At 42.6% G+C, this 16,194-nt stretch overlaps 1 protein-coding gene across 6 annotated transcripts in view; it reads left to right on the forward strand.

Annotated features, from left to right (window-relative positions):
- The window catches only part of LOC127590795 (A-kinase anchor protein 2), a 63,685-nt gene that overhangs the window by 7,256 nt on the left and 40,235 nt on the right, over positions 1-16,194 (forward strand). For all 6 annotated transcript variants that reach the window (XM_052050232.1, XM_052050233.1, XM_052050229.1 and 3 more), the window contains exons 3-4: positions 8,650-8,730; positions 11,935-12,056. In XM_052050232.1, the coding sequence (XP_051906192.1) occupies positions 8,650-8,730; positions 11,935-12,056 (203 nt within the window). The remainder of the gene's footprint in view (positions 1-8,649; positions 8,731-11,934; positions 12,057-16,194) is intronic.

A 16,194-nucleotide genomic window follows, 5' to 3' on the forward strand; every position in this document is an offset into this window, starting at 1 on the left:
TGGAATTTAAGAGATGTCAAGTGAATACAGTATGTACACATTGAACTCTCACCTAATACGTTATTTTTCTGTCCTTTTACGATCATCCACTTGTGTTCGCCCAAGCATCAGCGCACCCTTATCGGGAGCTTTACAGTGTGAGCGCTCTGTAGCTGACTAGCCAATGATTGCATCAATAATTAATTGGCTAAAATTTAATTATCGTCAGTGTATGTTTTCATCACTGCTTTAGCTAGCTGGAAGATTTATTAAGACTCAGAGCCAAGCACTGAGACCAATCACCTCTCTGGTGAGCTCTCCGTCACACATACTGTACATAAATCTGCCTTTGAGTGAATTTGTTCAATTTGTCGCTCATTATAGAGTCATCCATTTACTGACGCTAATACTGTTCAGGGTTTCAACTGATATGTACACCTTGGACTGGTTGCCACTCGATCACAGGGTGCATCGACAGAAAACTACCGTATATTTCAGACAACAAAGTACATTGGATTATTTGGTGCAATGTCAAGAATGGGTCTATTCTCAAATATTTTCATCCAGAAACACACCTGGGCTATAAGGCACATAATCTTTGTGAAGCATTGTCTGTCAAATACCTTATTTTAATCGTGCAGTATGTCCGTCAGTCAATCTGATGACCAGCGGTTGTGTCATTCATACCTTTGGCTGTGAAAAGCTATCTCGGTTGACAATTCAAAATCTAGTCAATAAACTCACCAGAAACACTAACTTCCTCGCTCGCCATTATCCAAGCCTTTGCTGGGTTCCTGCTGCTATTGGACACTGTCCCGCAGGCCGCAATGGTCGTGCCCTGCATTGTAACATTGGAAACGTGCCGACAGAAACGCTGAGCTCACGTTCGGTCTGACTGCAGTATGTGGCTAGTTGGCAGAGATGGGCGCTTTACCCTATTTTGCCGATCTGTCAGTGATCTGGGTACCCTTGTGTCATCCCACTCAACACAAGGCTAAATAGGTACCACCCTATTTAGATAATAATCGCCCTCCGTTCCCATTCGTCCCCGTCCGTCCCTATCCTTTTAAAGCTCTTCTGTCCCAGTCCGCCCCCGTGTCCATGCATGATGCCGTGGGAGAGAGGCGAACGGCAGAGGCAGACCGATCACCAGAGCCCAGCCTTAAGGGGGTTACATTAAATGCATGGCGGGGTGGGGAGGGGTAGGGGGGATTAATATCCTAGAGAAAGGCCAACTCTTACTCTACTCCATACATTCACCGTAGCACTGCCCATTTTGAATGCCGATCAAAGGGATGGACGAATACCGATTTGCACACACCCCGTCCTTGCTTAGTTCGTTTAAAAAACTTCCAGTCCTCTGTCCAAAAAAATAGGCATCCGTCTGGGACGCACAGATGGACTGTTCCATTCCAGGGACGGAATGCTCATCTCTGCTAGTAGGACAACATTTTCCAACATATACACTGAAGCAGGGAGTACTCCAAGTTTCGGGATGACGCAAACATACACGGCTGCTAGTGGTTACATGCGGTTGACAGACAGGAGTACATGAACATAAATGTGAATAATAAATAGGACGTAAATTGAATGAAAGACATACTGAAAAATTGACATCTGTCGATTTTTGAGAAAAAACATTAGGGTAGGGAAACTCTCACATTCAAATTTCCGGGCGGCTCATCAGCTAGTTCCTGCGGAAGGCTGGTAAGGTGGGCCTTCGGCCCACAAAAGTGTTGTTGCTTGGTTGAACCTTTTATTCATCTTCATTGCTTATCGCGAAAATAAATGGATGTTTAGCTCTACTAAATAACTAACAATTTTATTGCAATGCTTGTGGGTAGACAACATTTTTTCGCTAAGATGCCCGCGCGATCGTAGTGAGCCACTGCCTGAGCGTCGCAGTGGCGGCGCGCAGTGGCGGCGCGCAGTGGCGGCGCGCAGCGGCGCGGTGAAGTAGGTACGTTTTGAAAAGGGACAGACGGAAGGACAGACCGCGTGCGGGACGACGCGCAATATATATATAGATATATATAGATGGTGTACCTACAGAAAACCCACACAAAAATGTGCAGGGTACAGGAGGGCGGAAGCCAAGATTCAGACCAGTGTCAGGGAAATGCACGAACCACATGTACCAGCGTGCCGCCAGACCCTTGCCATATTTCATCCATTTAAATAGAAAGCTTCTGTGAGGGCGCAAACAGCTGCAAGCATAATGTCCATGGACCGCAGAGGCTACATCATTGTGGGCAACTCATGAATAAAGCTGTGAGCTAATGGTCGATCAAGTTTAGACTCACGATTTCCTAAAAATTATGACATAACAATCACCACTATGAGAGTATGTCATTGCAGGATTTCCGAAAGAGGTAGCGCTTCAGATTTTAGGTTCTAGTATATTACTAGAAAGTGGAATCCGACTGTAAAGATTGAGAAACGCCAACTCCCTTAGCTGTAGAGCTTCAATCCCATACATCACAAGCTTTGATTATTACATGAAAGAATAACATTTTTGGAAAAGGGTTTGGCATTGTTGCTCCTTGCAGTTGGCTGGCAATCAGTCCAGGCCTGATCCCTTCCTGTGCTTTTCATGGATGGATGGATTAAAAGTACAAAATAATCATTTCAAATATAGAAAATATATATTATATTTATGTATCTATTTATTTATTTCCCAAAATAATTATAACGTGTCTTGATAATGTCTGTGACCTACTTTTGTCTGAATACCCCAAGGATTAAGAAGTACCGTGCTGCATACTTTCACCCCTTTTTTTAAAAAGCCCTGCTGAAATCAGCCAGTCTCAAAGGGGCAGTTGTGTCTCATGCAAATCAAACCCTGCTCACATGTCTGCTGTGAGGTGTTCCAAGGCTGTGTATAACTTTCATCACCGTGATGATTGGATGGGTAATTGTGCCTGACACAGCAAAATTTAATTTCCATAATTTCCCCTTTTTAATATCACCAAAAATTCATGTGGGGAACCATGCCAAAGATTTAGACATGCACTCTTTGGATAATACAGAACCAATCCTTGATCCTGCTGCCCAAGCTGCCACCCCCTTTTAACATACTTTAACAGTATAATTGTTTTAATAACTATTTCATAGACATGTGCTACACGTCTGAAAGCCACATTTTATTAAATCACGACACTCAGAAGATTATATCAGGGTCATATTATATATATATTATATGAGAGCATTATTCATTCAGCGCAGCAGAGGATGTGCTGTGTTGTGTTGTGTTCATCAGTCTGTTGGGTGTCAAACACACAAACGAGACTTCCCACTGTCGGAACGTGATTACGGCCTATCGACTAACGGTGTCAGTTTCTGTGGTTACTAATTGGTCAGATTACGTTGAAGTCATGCTCTTAAATTCAGGTCTGTAATTGGCATGGTCCTAACTTGTAATTATAGTCGTTGAGGGAGTAGAGTCTGGTCAGGGTTTCCAAAAGAACTGATTACATGTGTGGCTCAGTGTATGTTTGTATATGTGTGTGCGTGCATGTCTGTGGTTTCAAGATGAACCAATGACTGGCGAGTGCAACAACTTTCTAATTAGCCATTGCTCACGGCGCGAGGAGCAGCGCGGGAGGTTCTACTGCAAATCCATGGCTAACGTGTGAACATGTTGCTCCTACTGCTGTGTCTGGGGCATGTTTACACAGATGACCTCAGCACTTTGGACTTTCAGCTGCCCTCTAACATGCCACAATCCTTTTTCCAGTGTGAGTATGTGTGCCTTTTTTGGGGGAGGTATGACGTCTGCAGGCATTGGCCGCAAGACAGGAACTACGTCGGATCAAAGTTTGAGATCAAAAAGCCAACCTCTGGAAAACTCATTTTTACAATCTTGTAAAAATAATGACGCTTTAACTACGAAAGCGCCCGGGTTCAACCACAGATTGCTCCCAGTCTGACTAAAAAGAGATGGTAACGGATGCCGAACACTTTCAGGATCCACTTAGTGGGGGGGCTTAGAGCAGGAAGTAAGTGGATCAGAGTGAGAAGGAGGGGGGATGTGAGGAGCACCATTGGCATGTGCTGAGATTTGTGACCGGTCTGCGTTTGTTGGCGGAGCGACATAATGGACTGCGTCAGAAATAGTAAAAAGAAATGGGGGGCTATGCTTTCTTTTTCAGTATTAAAATGTTCTAAATCATTTTTGAAATAAAAACTATCGATAAATGAACCGTTCGGTAAACTCAGTGTCATCATATCAATGAGCCAAAAAAAATGCAAAAAAAAAAATAATAAATACCGGTGCCAAACCGGTATACTGGAAAACAGCACTCTGACAAAGCTAAAAGATGTATGGTCCATCATCCACATGATCGCATCAATTGTGTACATCAGTACACTGTGTCGCTTTAAGGTAATTTTGAATACCGTATTTTCCGGACTATAAGTCAAATTTTTTTTTTCTTAGTTTGGCCGGGGGTGCGACTTATACTCTAGAGTGATTAATGTGTGAAATTATTAACACATGATTGTCATTTCACATGTTATTTTCACATGAAACCAAAAGAAGGCGCTCTCGGCATGTGTTGATAAATTGACGATGAGTCTGACGTAAGCGACGTAGAAGAGGAAGCAGTGCATCGTCTACCTCCCGAGTTGAGGGAGTTGTTTAAAAGTGACACAGAGGATGACGATTTTATTGGATGTAGTGATTTGGAGTGAAACTGATGTTTGGTAAACTTGTTAGCATTTTATTTATGCTGGAGTTATCTGAATAACTCTTAATCTGTTACGTCGTTACTAACATTACCAGGCATGTCAGTCATGTAACGTTAGTATACCGTACACTTATTCAGCCTGTTGTTCTCTATTTCATTTTGTTTTAAATTGCCTTTCAGATGACATGTATGTTTTTGGTGTTGGATTTTATCAAATAAATTTACCCAAAAATGTGACTTATACTCCAGTGTGACTTACACATGTTTTTTTCCTTCCGATTTATAATCGGGGGCGACGTATAATCCGAAAAATACGGTGGATGTGGTCAATAGGTGGCAAACTACAACAAGCAACTGAACCGATTGGATCTTATAGTCGCAGCAACGCGTACATGGTAATAAGATCTCATTCTCATTTAGGGCATTATGGGAGTCTCTGGATAGGGTACAGGCAACCGGGATGGGCTTAGAGGTTAGTGTATTAGGTCGTAGGGGGTCCCAGACACGACAGGCATGACATGCCATCCAAAATTAGCTGCAGCTGTTTTGGCCCAAAGGAATAGTCGCGTCTGCGAATGTGATTGGGCTGCATGTAAATGACACGGGAGGGAGTGGAATGCTGACAGATGGAGCCCGGATGGTGTATTTATTTGGGTATTTCCTTGATACTTAATATTACGGAAAATGTTAGTAGGTAGCTTAAGGTCTGATGAAACCAGCAGGGGAGTGGGGTGAGGGGGGGGGAGGGGGCTTGTTGTCATTCGATACATTGTGAGCTTTATAGACTGTACCACACATAGCATGTTGAAGAGATGTGAAAACATACTACATGATGAGAACAGCCATAGAACAGTGATATGAACGGTCCATTTGAGCTGCGCGCCTACACCGATGCTCAGTACCGTACTGCATTTGGCTGAATGGAAAATGATCTTTCGCCAGGGAGATGTTTCGTTTGGGTGTGTTGGAATGTACAGAATGTGAGGCATCTGTTGTCGTACCTCTGGTCTCTTCACGATCAGTGGTACAACCTTAGCTCGCTTGACGGTTTGTATAATGTAATATTCTCTTGCTGAAATTTGGTGTAACTGCCAAGGCAGGTTTCAACTTTATGACCAAATTATAAGCGCAAACTTTACTCAAGGTACTTTATGTTCCGACCTTTAAATGATTATTGATGGGACATTTCATTCCCTTCCAAAGGATGATGTGACTGAGGCATCCTTACCTGAGACACACATTATGGAAAACTAACTTTAGAATTATGCATGTACACACACTGAAAAAGTTTGTTGTTGTTGTTGATTTTACTCAATTTTATTATTAGTGCGTGCACAAAATAAAATAATCCGGATCCGGGTACACTTTTATTAAGTATGTGTATAGTCTACTTAAATTTACTTAAAAATTTATCTGGAACCAGAATTATTTTTTTTTGTGCAACCACTTGACATGTGTTAAATTTTCTCAATTTTATTTTGCCCAAAAGAGATTGCATAAAATCAAATCTTCTGGATCCAGAAACAGTTTTTTCAACATCTCCTTAAAAAAATACTACGAAAGCCAGATGATTCGTTTGCGTGTGGCTACATAATAAAATAGAGTAAAATCAACGCACCTTTTTTTCACTGTATCTGTCAATCTTGTACTAGTTATGGAATATCCACTGATGTTTTCTTGATGACTAAGATGGAGTTTATGTTTTGTATCAAATTCTCATTTGACACTTTTTTTTTCTTCTTGAAGTGTGTCACCAGTAGCACAAGTGATTATCTGTGCTTGAGGGTCAACTGTTGCTACTGCAGGCCAAGTTTAGACAAACCCTCACTGAGTCAGATTGTGGGAAGATATTAATGTGTCTTCAAGAATGTCAACATATTTTCCAGAGGAGGAGGATGGTGTGCGCTCTGGGACAAACTACTCTCAGTGTTGTGGATTTCCTTTTAAATCAATTTCAAAACGCATAATAGATCAGCTCTTAATATCTCCGTAAATCTTCAAAATACACTATAGGTTGTTTCTAGAGATGACCACAAAAGAGGTCTCCTGTCCAAATAGTTTGGATGAGACTCCGAACGACACACACACACCCAGTGAAAATAATGGTGTTGAGATGTATAGTCTACGGGAAAAAAAAATGGATCCAGAAGATTTTATTTCATGCAAACAGTTGATTAAATAAAAGTAAAGTAAAGTAAATTCAACAAAAAAAATACAGTACTGTACAGATGAAGTGCTCCTGGCATTTTTCTTTTTTTTAATTTATTTTTTGCTACCACTTGGAAGAATGTCTTTTTGAGTATGCGTGTGTGTGTCTGTGTGGATTTCTACTGGTGCAGATTATGTTGCATTGTACTGCAGCCAATGTAGACGCAGTGTCAATTTTTCCGACAAGACTACCCCTTTGTGCCCCCCACCACCACCACCACCGCACCTTGGCGCCACATACTCTCTGTTGCACTCTCATTCCATGATATCATGGACCGTTTTCCCGGCAAGCCTGATAAAGCCAGCTTGTTTTCACTCTTCTCATTGATTTGTCTTATCCATTGTGTTAAGTTTAAGCAACGGCAACCTGTGTCCATCCTGAGTCTGTTGGCCAAAGGGCGCGCGAAGGCAAATTAGCAAAAATGTACTATGTCGGGGGAATAACAAAACATATAATTTGAGTGCAAAATGAAAGGGTGAGAACAGCAGACTCAGCAATAAATGTTTTTGTCCAACCATCTACACTGGTCTCTTTGCCAGAAATCTTACCAGAGTTAGAATATTGCAGAAAAGTTCTCTCCATTTTTTTGTGTATATCATCTGTTCTTAACCCTGGAGAACCCACTGGGTCACATTTGGCCTTTTATTTTTCTCATCAAGTTGTTTTGAATCTGTTTCTTTGACTGTAGGTTTTTGCTCACTCCACACATGGCTCGAATGTTCATGCGCATTTTGGGGGGTTTCTGGGATCATTTCAAGCAAACAGGAAGTGTGTGAGTACGAGAGAGATGTCCACAAACTCCCATGCCCTTCTACCCCACGCAGGGCTACGCCATCTTGTTTACGTTCCCATGTATTTTTGTCGACAGCTGCTTCACATTGCCATCTTCGACTGCATTTTCCTTTTCCATTTCCTTTTTTTTTTCCACCCTCGCCCTCACCCCTGTTAAGGACCTCTCTTCCCAGTTCAAGGTCAAGCACTGTTTTCTCTCTTTTGAGGACTGAATAGGCTTATTCCTCTTGAGATAACAGGTGAATCCTTAGCCCTGTCAGTTTTTGAAGGCGTTTGACCTCCAACTGGGCTAAGACTTCACTTCCATCCTGTAACAATTTACTCACTGTCATACAACTCGTTAGACCCATGTGGAGTTTGTGTGTTCCCCCTGTTCAAAGGACATGCTTCTCAGGCCAGTTGAAGACTCTAAATTGTCCGTCAGTGTGAATATATATCCACCCATCCATTTTCCGAAAAGGGTCGAGGGGAGTGCTGGAGCCTATCCCCACCGTCTTCGGGCAGTACGCGGGTGACACCCTGAACCGGTTGCCAGTCAATCGCAGGGCACACAGAGACTAACAACCATCCACGCTCATATTTACACCGAGAGACAATTTCTAGTGTTCAATCAGCCTGCTATGCATGTTTTTGGAATGTGGGAGGAAAACGGAGAACCCAGAGAAAACCCACGCAGGCCCAGGGAGAACATGCAAACTCCACACTGGGAGGCTAGAACTGGAATTGAACCCGGTACCTCTGCACTGTGAAGTTGACGCGCTAACCACTGGACCACCGTGCCGCCTCCGTGAATCTATATTTTTTCTATGTTTGCGATTGGCGAGTAATCACTGCTGAGTGTAACTGGCCTCTTGCCCAAGGTCAATAACATAAAAGCTTGCAGCTCAGACGAGAACCTCATTGAGGAGAGGTGGTATAGAAGAGTGATGGATGAATGGAATAATTTTTGGATTTTAATATTCACTGTTTTGTGTTACGCAGGAAAAGCGAAAACGTCAAACCGAGATTGAAGACAAGAGAAGGCAGCTTGATGATTTGGTTTTGCAGCTACAACATCTCAAGGTGAGTGCGTGTTTGAAACATTCATTATTCACTCAAATGGGAGCTATTTATCTGTGGGAACTAGGCGGCTATATGGTTTTTAGTTTTAAAAATGCAGCTTGACAACAGAGCGTAATTTAGATTGAGCTCTTGAACATTTCAGCTCATAACAAAAGAGTCCCGAGACCTCACGTCACATGATCAGAACGTCAAATATACGGTCACAAATCACATCAACCTTAACTCCTGTTAGTACTTATAGTCCGCCATTTCGAGTTGATGTGACATCAGCCTGGATTACGGTATCTGGAGATTCAGCTTCACTACTGTGAATTCGTTTCAAATGCTGCTGAGATGTAGACTGCGTGGGAATATGACCTCATGTTGCTGCTTTGCCATAATTATCCAGCCAGTGGAAATAAAATACATTCCTTTCTCGAATGAAAGAGCTTGGTTTATAAGAGTCCTTTTTTAGGAAATTTGATTCCTGACTACTGGTGGTTTCCAGCTTTAAACACCCAGTTATGGAAACATTGACAAAGGATTCTTGATTGAAGCCATGCGCACCTTCTGTTTCTGGCCATTAAAGTGCCGTGTTCAATGCACCCGAGTCCTTCGTGCTAATACCCGCATCAAGCAATGTGCTCTCACAAGAACTTACTATTAATAGATGAAACATAAAACATGATATTAAGTTCATATGAATTGTTTTCCAGCAACATAAGCTCTGTGCGTAAATGCACACCCACCACAGGGAGGTCCCCCATTATGTTTTGCCCTCACATAATTAATTGAAAGGTATTGAGGATTTTTTTGTTTGTTTGTTTGTTTGTTTGTTTATTGAACATAAAACATATACAGTAATAATTTGACAGAAAATAAGGTAGATAAAGTTAAAAGAAATAAATCAGTCTTCATTCAACACAGTTATTATGTTCAAGGGAGTAGGATGATTTTTTTTACCCCCATTGCTACTATCAACTCCAACAAAAGCTTGTTCAAGGGTACAAAAAGTCTTTGCAAGTTTTTCCCAAGCCCATGTTTGATGACATCCGATCCATAAAGGCTTTGTTGCAAGATTTTAAAACGCTGAGTCTGTATACGTTGAAAAATATAAGGCCGAAATTAGCCTACCGTTTTCCCCTCATTATGTAATGGCACCCCAATAAAATGATCTTTTTTAAACCAACTGATGAAAACAATCAATAGTGTTGCGAAGGCGGAATCTGCACTATCGGACACGTCGCTTTATTGAGCGCAACAGCCCTCTTTGAGTCAGCACTCTGCCGTGTTTACCGTTCATGCATACACCAACCAGCAGCCGACTTGATGTAATCAGCATCTGGTCACACAGTCCCATCAGATGGCCATTATGTCTGAGTGCCACACAGCCAAGTGGCATGAAGCAAGCTTTGTAGTACACCCTCCAGGGGCTTGGTGCCCTGAGAAAAGAAAACTAGACTACAACCCAATGATTTGATAAGGACAGCTGGGCCTCTGTGATTGGATGCACTGGTCTGTGAACAATTTATGTCGTTATATCGAATTTCATCATCAAGTGTGGCCTGCAAAAGTGTTTTTGTTTTTTTTCCATTTATTTTTTTACCACAAGCAGTAAGGAGGGTCTTTGTTTTCTTACTCTTTTTGGAGACTTAACCCTTTAACTCATAGGTATCAAACTCAGGTCCTGGAGCATGTCCTGCATGTTTTCCAAGTCTCCCTGTTGCAACACACCTGATTCAAATGATCAGGTTCAATGTCAGGCTTCCGCACAGCTTGCTGATGATCTGATCATTTGAATCAGGTGTGTTGCAACAGGGAGACTTGGAAAACATGCAGGGCAGCGGCCCTCCAGGACCTGAGTTTGATACCTATGCTTTAAAGGACAGTAGCTACTACAGGGGGCAGCTTCTCATGTTATCAGGTTTCAGGGTGCATGAAAGGGTTAATGAGGTTTCAGGTCGTCGAGTCAACAGTGTGAGAGAAATAGCAAAAGTGTCTGGAGAATCACAAGAGGAAAGAACAGCTGCGGCCTTTTCCATCTAACTTTGGGCAAGAGGCGGGTACGATGCTGGACTGGTCGTAAGTCAGTAACAAGGCACATGCAGAGAGACAAACAACTATTTTCATCGATGGGAAATTTTGAGTGGCCAATTAGCCTAACGTCCCTGCTTTTGGAATGTTGTTTTGTATTCAGAGAGAAAAAAAACTACGTCCACAATGGAAGGCCCCATCCCAGATTCAAATCCTTTAGATTGTGAGGCAGTCAAATGGAAAGAAAGGCTAAATTAAGGGCCAGTTATCCATCAGGAATTGGTTAAAGTTTCATTATGTCTAAAAGGTATTTTAACATACTGTGTTGATTGAATTTGGTAGAGAAAGGCCATTGTAATGCAACTTCAACCATGTGTCTTCGGCAGATGTGGTGTGAGGTTTGCTTGGTTGTCTGTGAGGGAAACAATCACAAATATGCACACGCAGACAACCAAATACCACAGCTGTCGCAAACTGACAGCAGGTGGTACAATGTCACGGAGTCATCTCAGCATTGTGTGTGGTGACTCATATGTGGATTTGTTTGCGTACTCATTGTGTGTGGACATTTTTTGGCAGTCATTTCGAACATTTGGAGACAAGCAGCTCATTGTGTGATGGTAAACGTCCATAGTTGAAGCAAAGTATTCATGGTGGACTCTTTTGGACTCCAGCTGACTTTGGGCGAGAGGTGGGGCACACCATGCATTGGTTGCCAGCCAACTGCAGCTTTTATCAGATGTTTGGATCCAGTTAGCCTTTCAACTGAGATGAAAAAAAATGCATTTCAACATCACATTTTTTGTTTTAAATGATGTGGGATCGATTTCCATTGCTCTATGTACAAAATCACTGCAAGTGACTGGCGACCATACACCGGTTTAGTCTATCCTTTGCACTAATCAGCTCAAATGGATTTGTGTCGGTAACTTGATCAGCGCATTTTAAAATGAATTCATGGATGTTGTTCAACGGGACCAGAATAGTTCATGGAAGTGTGACAGCGCGAGGATACAGATTGAAAAATAGTTCCCAACTCTCATCTGCTTACCAGAGTTACATCCGGGATGTCAGAGCTGTTTGACTCTTCAGTTGGAGCTTGTTAAAGACAAGAGTGCCATGTTCTACCTCGAGTCGAGCTGAAGAGGAGCTCTATATTTAGAGACTTACCTGAGATGTCTCTGTTTGCAGTCCAAAGCCATGCGGGAGCGATGGCTCCTCCAGGGAATGGCAGCAGAACAAGAGGAGGCACGGCGGAAGCAGCTGCAACTGGACGAGGAGCACGGGAAGAGGCTGGAAGACCTTATACAGAGGTACTGTTGTTGTTTCACCTCCCCAATGTGTTTTAATCCTTGAAACAAAAGTTTCTTCGTCCGAATGGATCAGGCCGTGATGCGGAACAGATGCAAATAGGATCAGATGATTGCAAGGAGAGTTTTGTAGTCTTTCAGTTTGAAATTGATTGTATGTAAATTGGTCCTGTCTCCTGTCCTCGTCTCGGCCAGACAGATTCTCTCACTTAGTACTGCAGTACATCAAATCTTAACAAACGGGGGCCGCATGCCTCACTTTGATTGCATCGGTCGCATTTGAAGTGTCAAACAGAGTCTTAAAATAGAGCCCTAATTTTGAAATACTCCACAAACATTCCTTTGTCTGCAATGAATAAATTGAACACTAACATAAGAACACGGTAGAAAATAGTTCAGATTTTTTTAAAAGTATTTTTAGCATCAGCTTTGCGAAGCAGAAGCCACAAAGGCGGAAGGACAGAAAAAAAAAACAAGAAGCATGATGTAAGAGAGACAGGGCAAAGTGGGATGAAATTGATCCAAAAGGGAGGTGCTATGAAGATTGAACTAAAGGGAGCAGGTGATGTGACTGTGTGCGCTTCCTGCATTTGTGTCTTCGGAAGGAGCTTCCTGATTCCCATCAAGCATTAACGTGGGATCGGCACTTATTTTCAGATGAAGTCAGGGCATGAGATCACTTGCGCTATGAACAAAGTGCCAGGCTTTTTCGTCACAAAAACACTTGGCTGTAATCGGCTTGGAGCGTTGCCCTCTGGTTAGATGTGGCCATTTCCACATACATTTGTTGTCATTAATCGAAAGCAAGCGTATGCCAACCGCTCAACCTCTGAACTAATGTGCAACTTGTGAGGCTTGGCAACAAGTTTTGTAGACTGGCTGGCATTCACTCCCGAGTTTTGCTGTGATCTGGAAAATGGTGCGGATGGAAATATGCAATTCACACGAGCTTTCTCACACGCAAAAACGACACGCAAAGGTTTGCAGGTTTTATGTGTAAGCTTTAACAATCGCACTGTGGTTTTGCTGTTCAATTAAAAAAAAAAAGACGCACAAATGACTAAATAAACGACGAGCCAGTTCAGAGACACTCTCATTAACATTTGACTTTTGAACTCCTTTTATAATCCTGATCGTGGCACCTACCCAGGCATACGGAGAGTCTCCCGGATTACTTCATCGTGCTTCATTTGGCACTGGTTTCTTTCTTGTGATTCACATTCCAGTCATCCGCGTTCTCTCTCTGCAATGGGTTAGGTCCGTTGGGCCAGTGGTTAGCGCGTCTACCTCACAGTGCAGAGGTACCGGGTTCGATTCCATTTCCGGCGTCCCTGTGTGGAGTTTGCATGTTCTCCCCGGGCCTGCGTGGGTTTTCGCCCGGTACTCCGGTTTCCTCCCACATTCCAAAAACATGCATGGCAGGATGATTGAACACTCTCAATTGTGATTGTGAGCGTGGATGGTTGTTCGTCTGTGTGCGCCCAGCGATTGGCTGGCAACAGGTTCAGACTGCCCGAAGACGGCTGGTATAGGCTCCAGCAACCCCCGCGACCCTCGTGAGGATAAACGGATCAGAAAATGGATGAATGGATGGATGCTTTCACTGCCATCGGGAAATGACGTAACGATTTGGTGTGAATAACTTTCTTGCGCTTGCGAGGTGGACGTCATAGCACTTTGAGCCCATTTGCTTCCATCCATCAATGTGCATACATGAAAGAGGCTTTGTTAACCACTACCGACCACCGTTTATCATCAGTGGTGAATTAACGGAAACCTCACTAGTGGCCACAGACGTCGGCATAACACTGGCACTAAAAGGTAAACAGCAGTCCTGAATGGTCAAAGCACTGTGGAGCAGACTTGGCACTTCCCTTCAGCTCAATAGTCTTGTTGTTTGTTCCATTTTTTTTTTCGCAGTCAGGAGATATCCAATTTTGCGGTTTGTTTTACTTTCATTACGAAATGCACAAAGGTAACAGTTTATGTCTGACTTTAAAGAGTGGTGTTTTCAAATCCTGTCTCATATGATGTCACAAGGTGGCGTTGTCGACATAGCAGTCCCAACTAGCATAAACTGCACATGTAAGCCTTCGCATAAATATTGTAAATAAAGCACATCTGTAACGAATAACTCTTTACTGAGCTCAGGAGTCCTTTTCGCTCCTTAACGCTTTGTGTCTGTACAGTATCCGTAGTATACAGCAGAATTTTCCCGTTTCAAGACACAAAAAGTTTGTGTTTGCAATGCATAACCACAGTTACGATAAGCACCAAGAATCATGGTGGAGGATTCTGTTAGAAAGGAGAACCAAAAATGGTTTCCACGGAAGCTGTTGTGATGGCGTTGACAATTTCCGATCTCCAAATATCCTGTAAACTCAGCAACCGCTACAGATTGGATTTTGGGATTGATTGCAAGGGATAAGGTATGACCACTCACAAATCCTTTTCCTTGTAAACATTTTCAAATGAGCCCCCCCGCCCCCGCTTTCTTACGAAATGCACAGAAGCCCCGGAGGCCTCCTCTCCCATCTTCTTTTTACAACTGTTAAACTCAGAACATGTGCGCCGGTGGACACTTTTATGATAGAAAGTGACTAAGACAAAGCCGAATCTTTTTTTAGGGGCCCTCGTGCCTTTTCACTGCCTACTCAAGAGCAAAGAAAGACTGTCAAGACGTAATTTTGTTTTAAAGAAATGTACAATAGAAAAATACCATGAAACCAGAAACAGATCAACATTTAGCTTTTCCATAGAGGAAGGGGCAAAACAAATACTTCAACGGTCACAATGAAAAAGATACATTAAGACAGGAAAACAACGGCATCTTTATGTGAGTGTAAACCTTACACTGGAAATAACAGAAAAGCAAGAGGAACAGCACGATCTTTGTGCTATCCACATATGGAAATCCCTCCTCCCCCTCGCCACCCCCAAAATGATCCTTTCGCACGATATTTTGGTCATAAACCAACTCGGGAAGCCTACAAAAGTGTCCCGGGTGGTGAAGAAAGAGGAGTCATTGTGTGCAGCAGAGGACGCTCACACTGCCTGAAGGACAAACTCGGATTGCGCGAGTGTGGCGGCGGGAGTTTTACAAATATCCCTATCATTACATGGCCGAGCTAAGTAAACAAGAGAGAGATGAATACAGTGTAAAAGGCCCTTTTCACAATCTGCAAAGGCATTGACCTGACACGTACCCGTGCTGTGCTACATTTAGACTGCTGCCATTTCATGTTTTATTTAGCCACACTACAGAAGAGCAGAATGGTTTATATTTCCATGCAAATGCTGGATACCGTATTTTCCGCACTATAAGGCGCACCTACAAGCATTCCATTTATCTCAAAAGCCGACAGTGCGCCTTATAATCCGATGCCCATCTGTATGGATCGATATTCAGATTTATTGGACGTACTATTTTAAATGTTCTGTAAAGTGCTTTGTTACAGCTGAAGCGGTTGTGAAAGCTCTATATAAATAAAGCTGTATTGTATTGTATTGTATTGTATTCCCTTTAGTGTAGTTCCATCCTGTGGATGCATAACGCACCCGTAGCCACTATTGTAGTGTTATGCGCCTTATAATGCAGTGCTCCCTATATATGAAAACAGTTTTAAAAGAGGCCAGTCATTGAAGGTGTGCCATATACTCCGAAGCGCCTTATAGTGCGGAAAATACTATAATATTTTTTTTCATATACGACTGTCAATACCGTATCCCTGCACTGAACAGCTACGACCTAGGATACGGCACCACTCAATGACATTCAAGGCAAGAGCTGTACAGTTTCAAATGTCCAGCTTTTACAGAGATCGTCGGGTTCTCAGTTTTCATTCCCTGATGTTTTTTTTAAAACTCTTGTGTATCCAAAATATCAGACGCAGCTCCAATAACTATGAGTCATTTTTCTCGTTGATGTTTTCCGTCCTTCAAATGTCTCAACCAATCCTGCAGAGACGTGGAAAGACATGTTTAATTGTATCTTACCATACAGTGTGCCATTGAACAGAATCATTTTAGCTTAATCCAAGCCATGCCAAACGAGACAAATTGAACCTCTGCGGTCCGCATGTCCGGCAAAACCAAACTATACCTACTGTAGGAAATGACACGGAAACATTGCCTGTTCCAC

Source organism: Hippocampus zosterae, chromosome 18 (genome assembly GCF_025434085.1).
Source record: "Hippocampus zosterae strain Florida chromosome 18, ASM2543408v3, whole genome shotgun sequence".
In the NCBI taxonomy this organism is placed as follows: domain Eukaryota; kingdom Metazoa; phylum Chordata; class Actinopteri; order Syngnathiformes; family Syngnathidae; genus Hippocampus; species Hippocampus zosterae.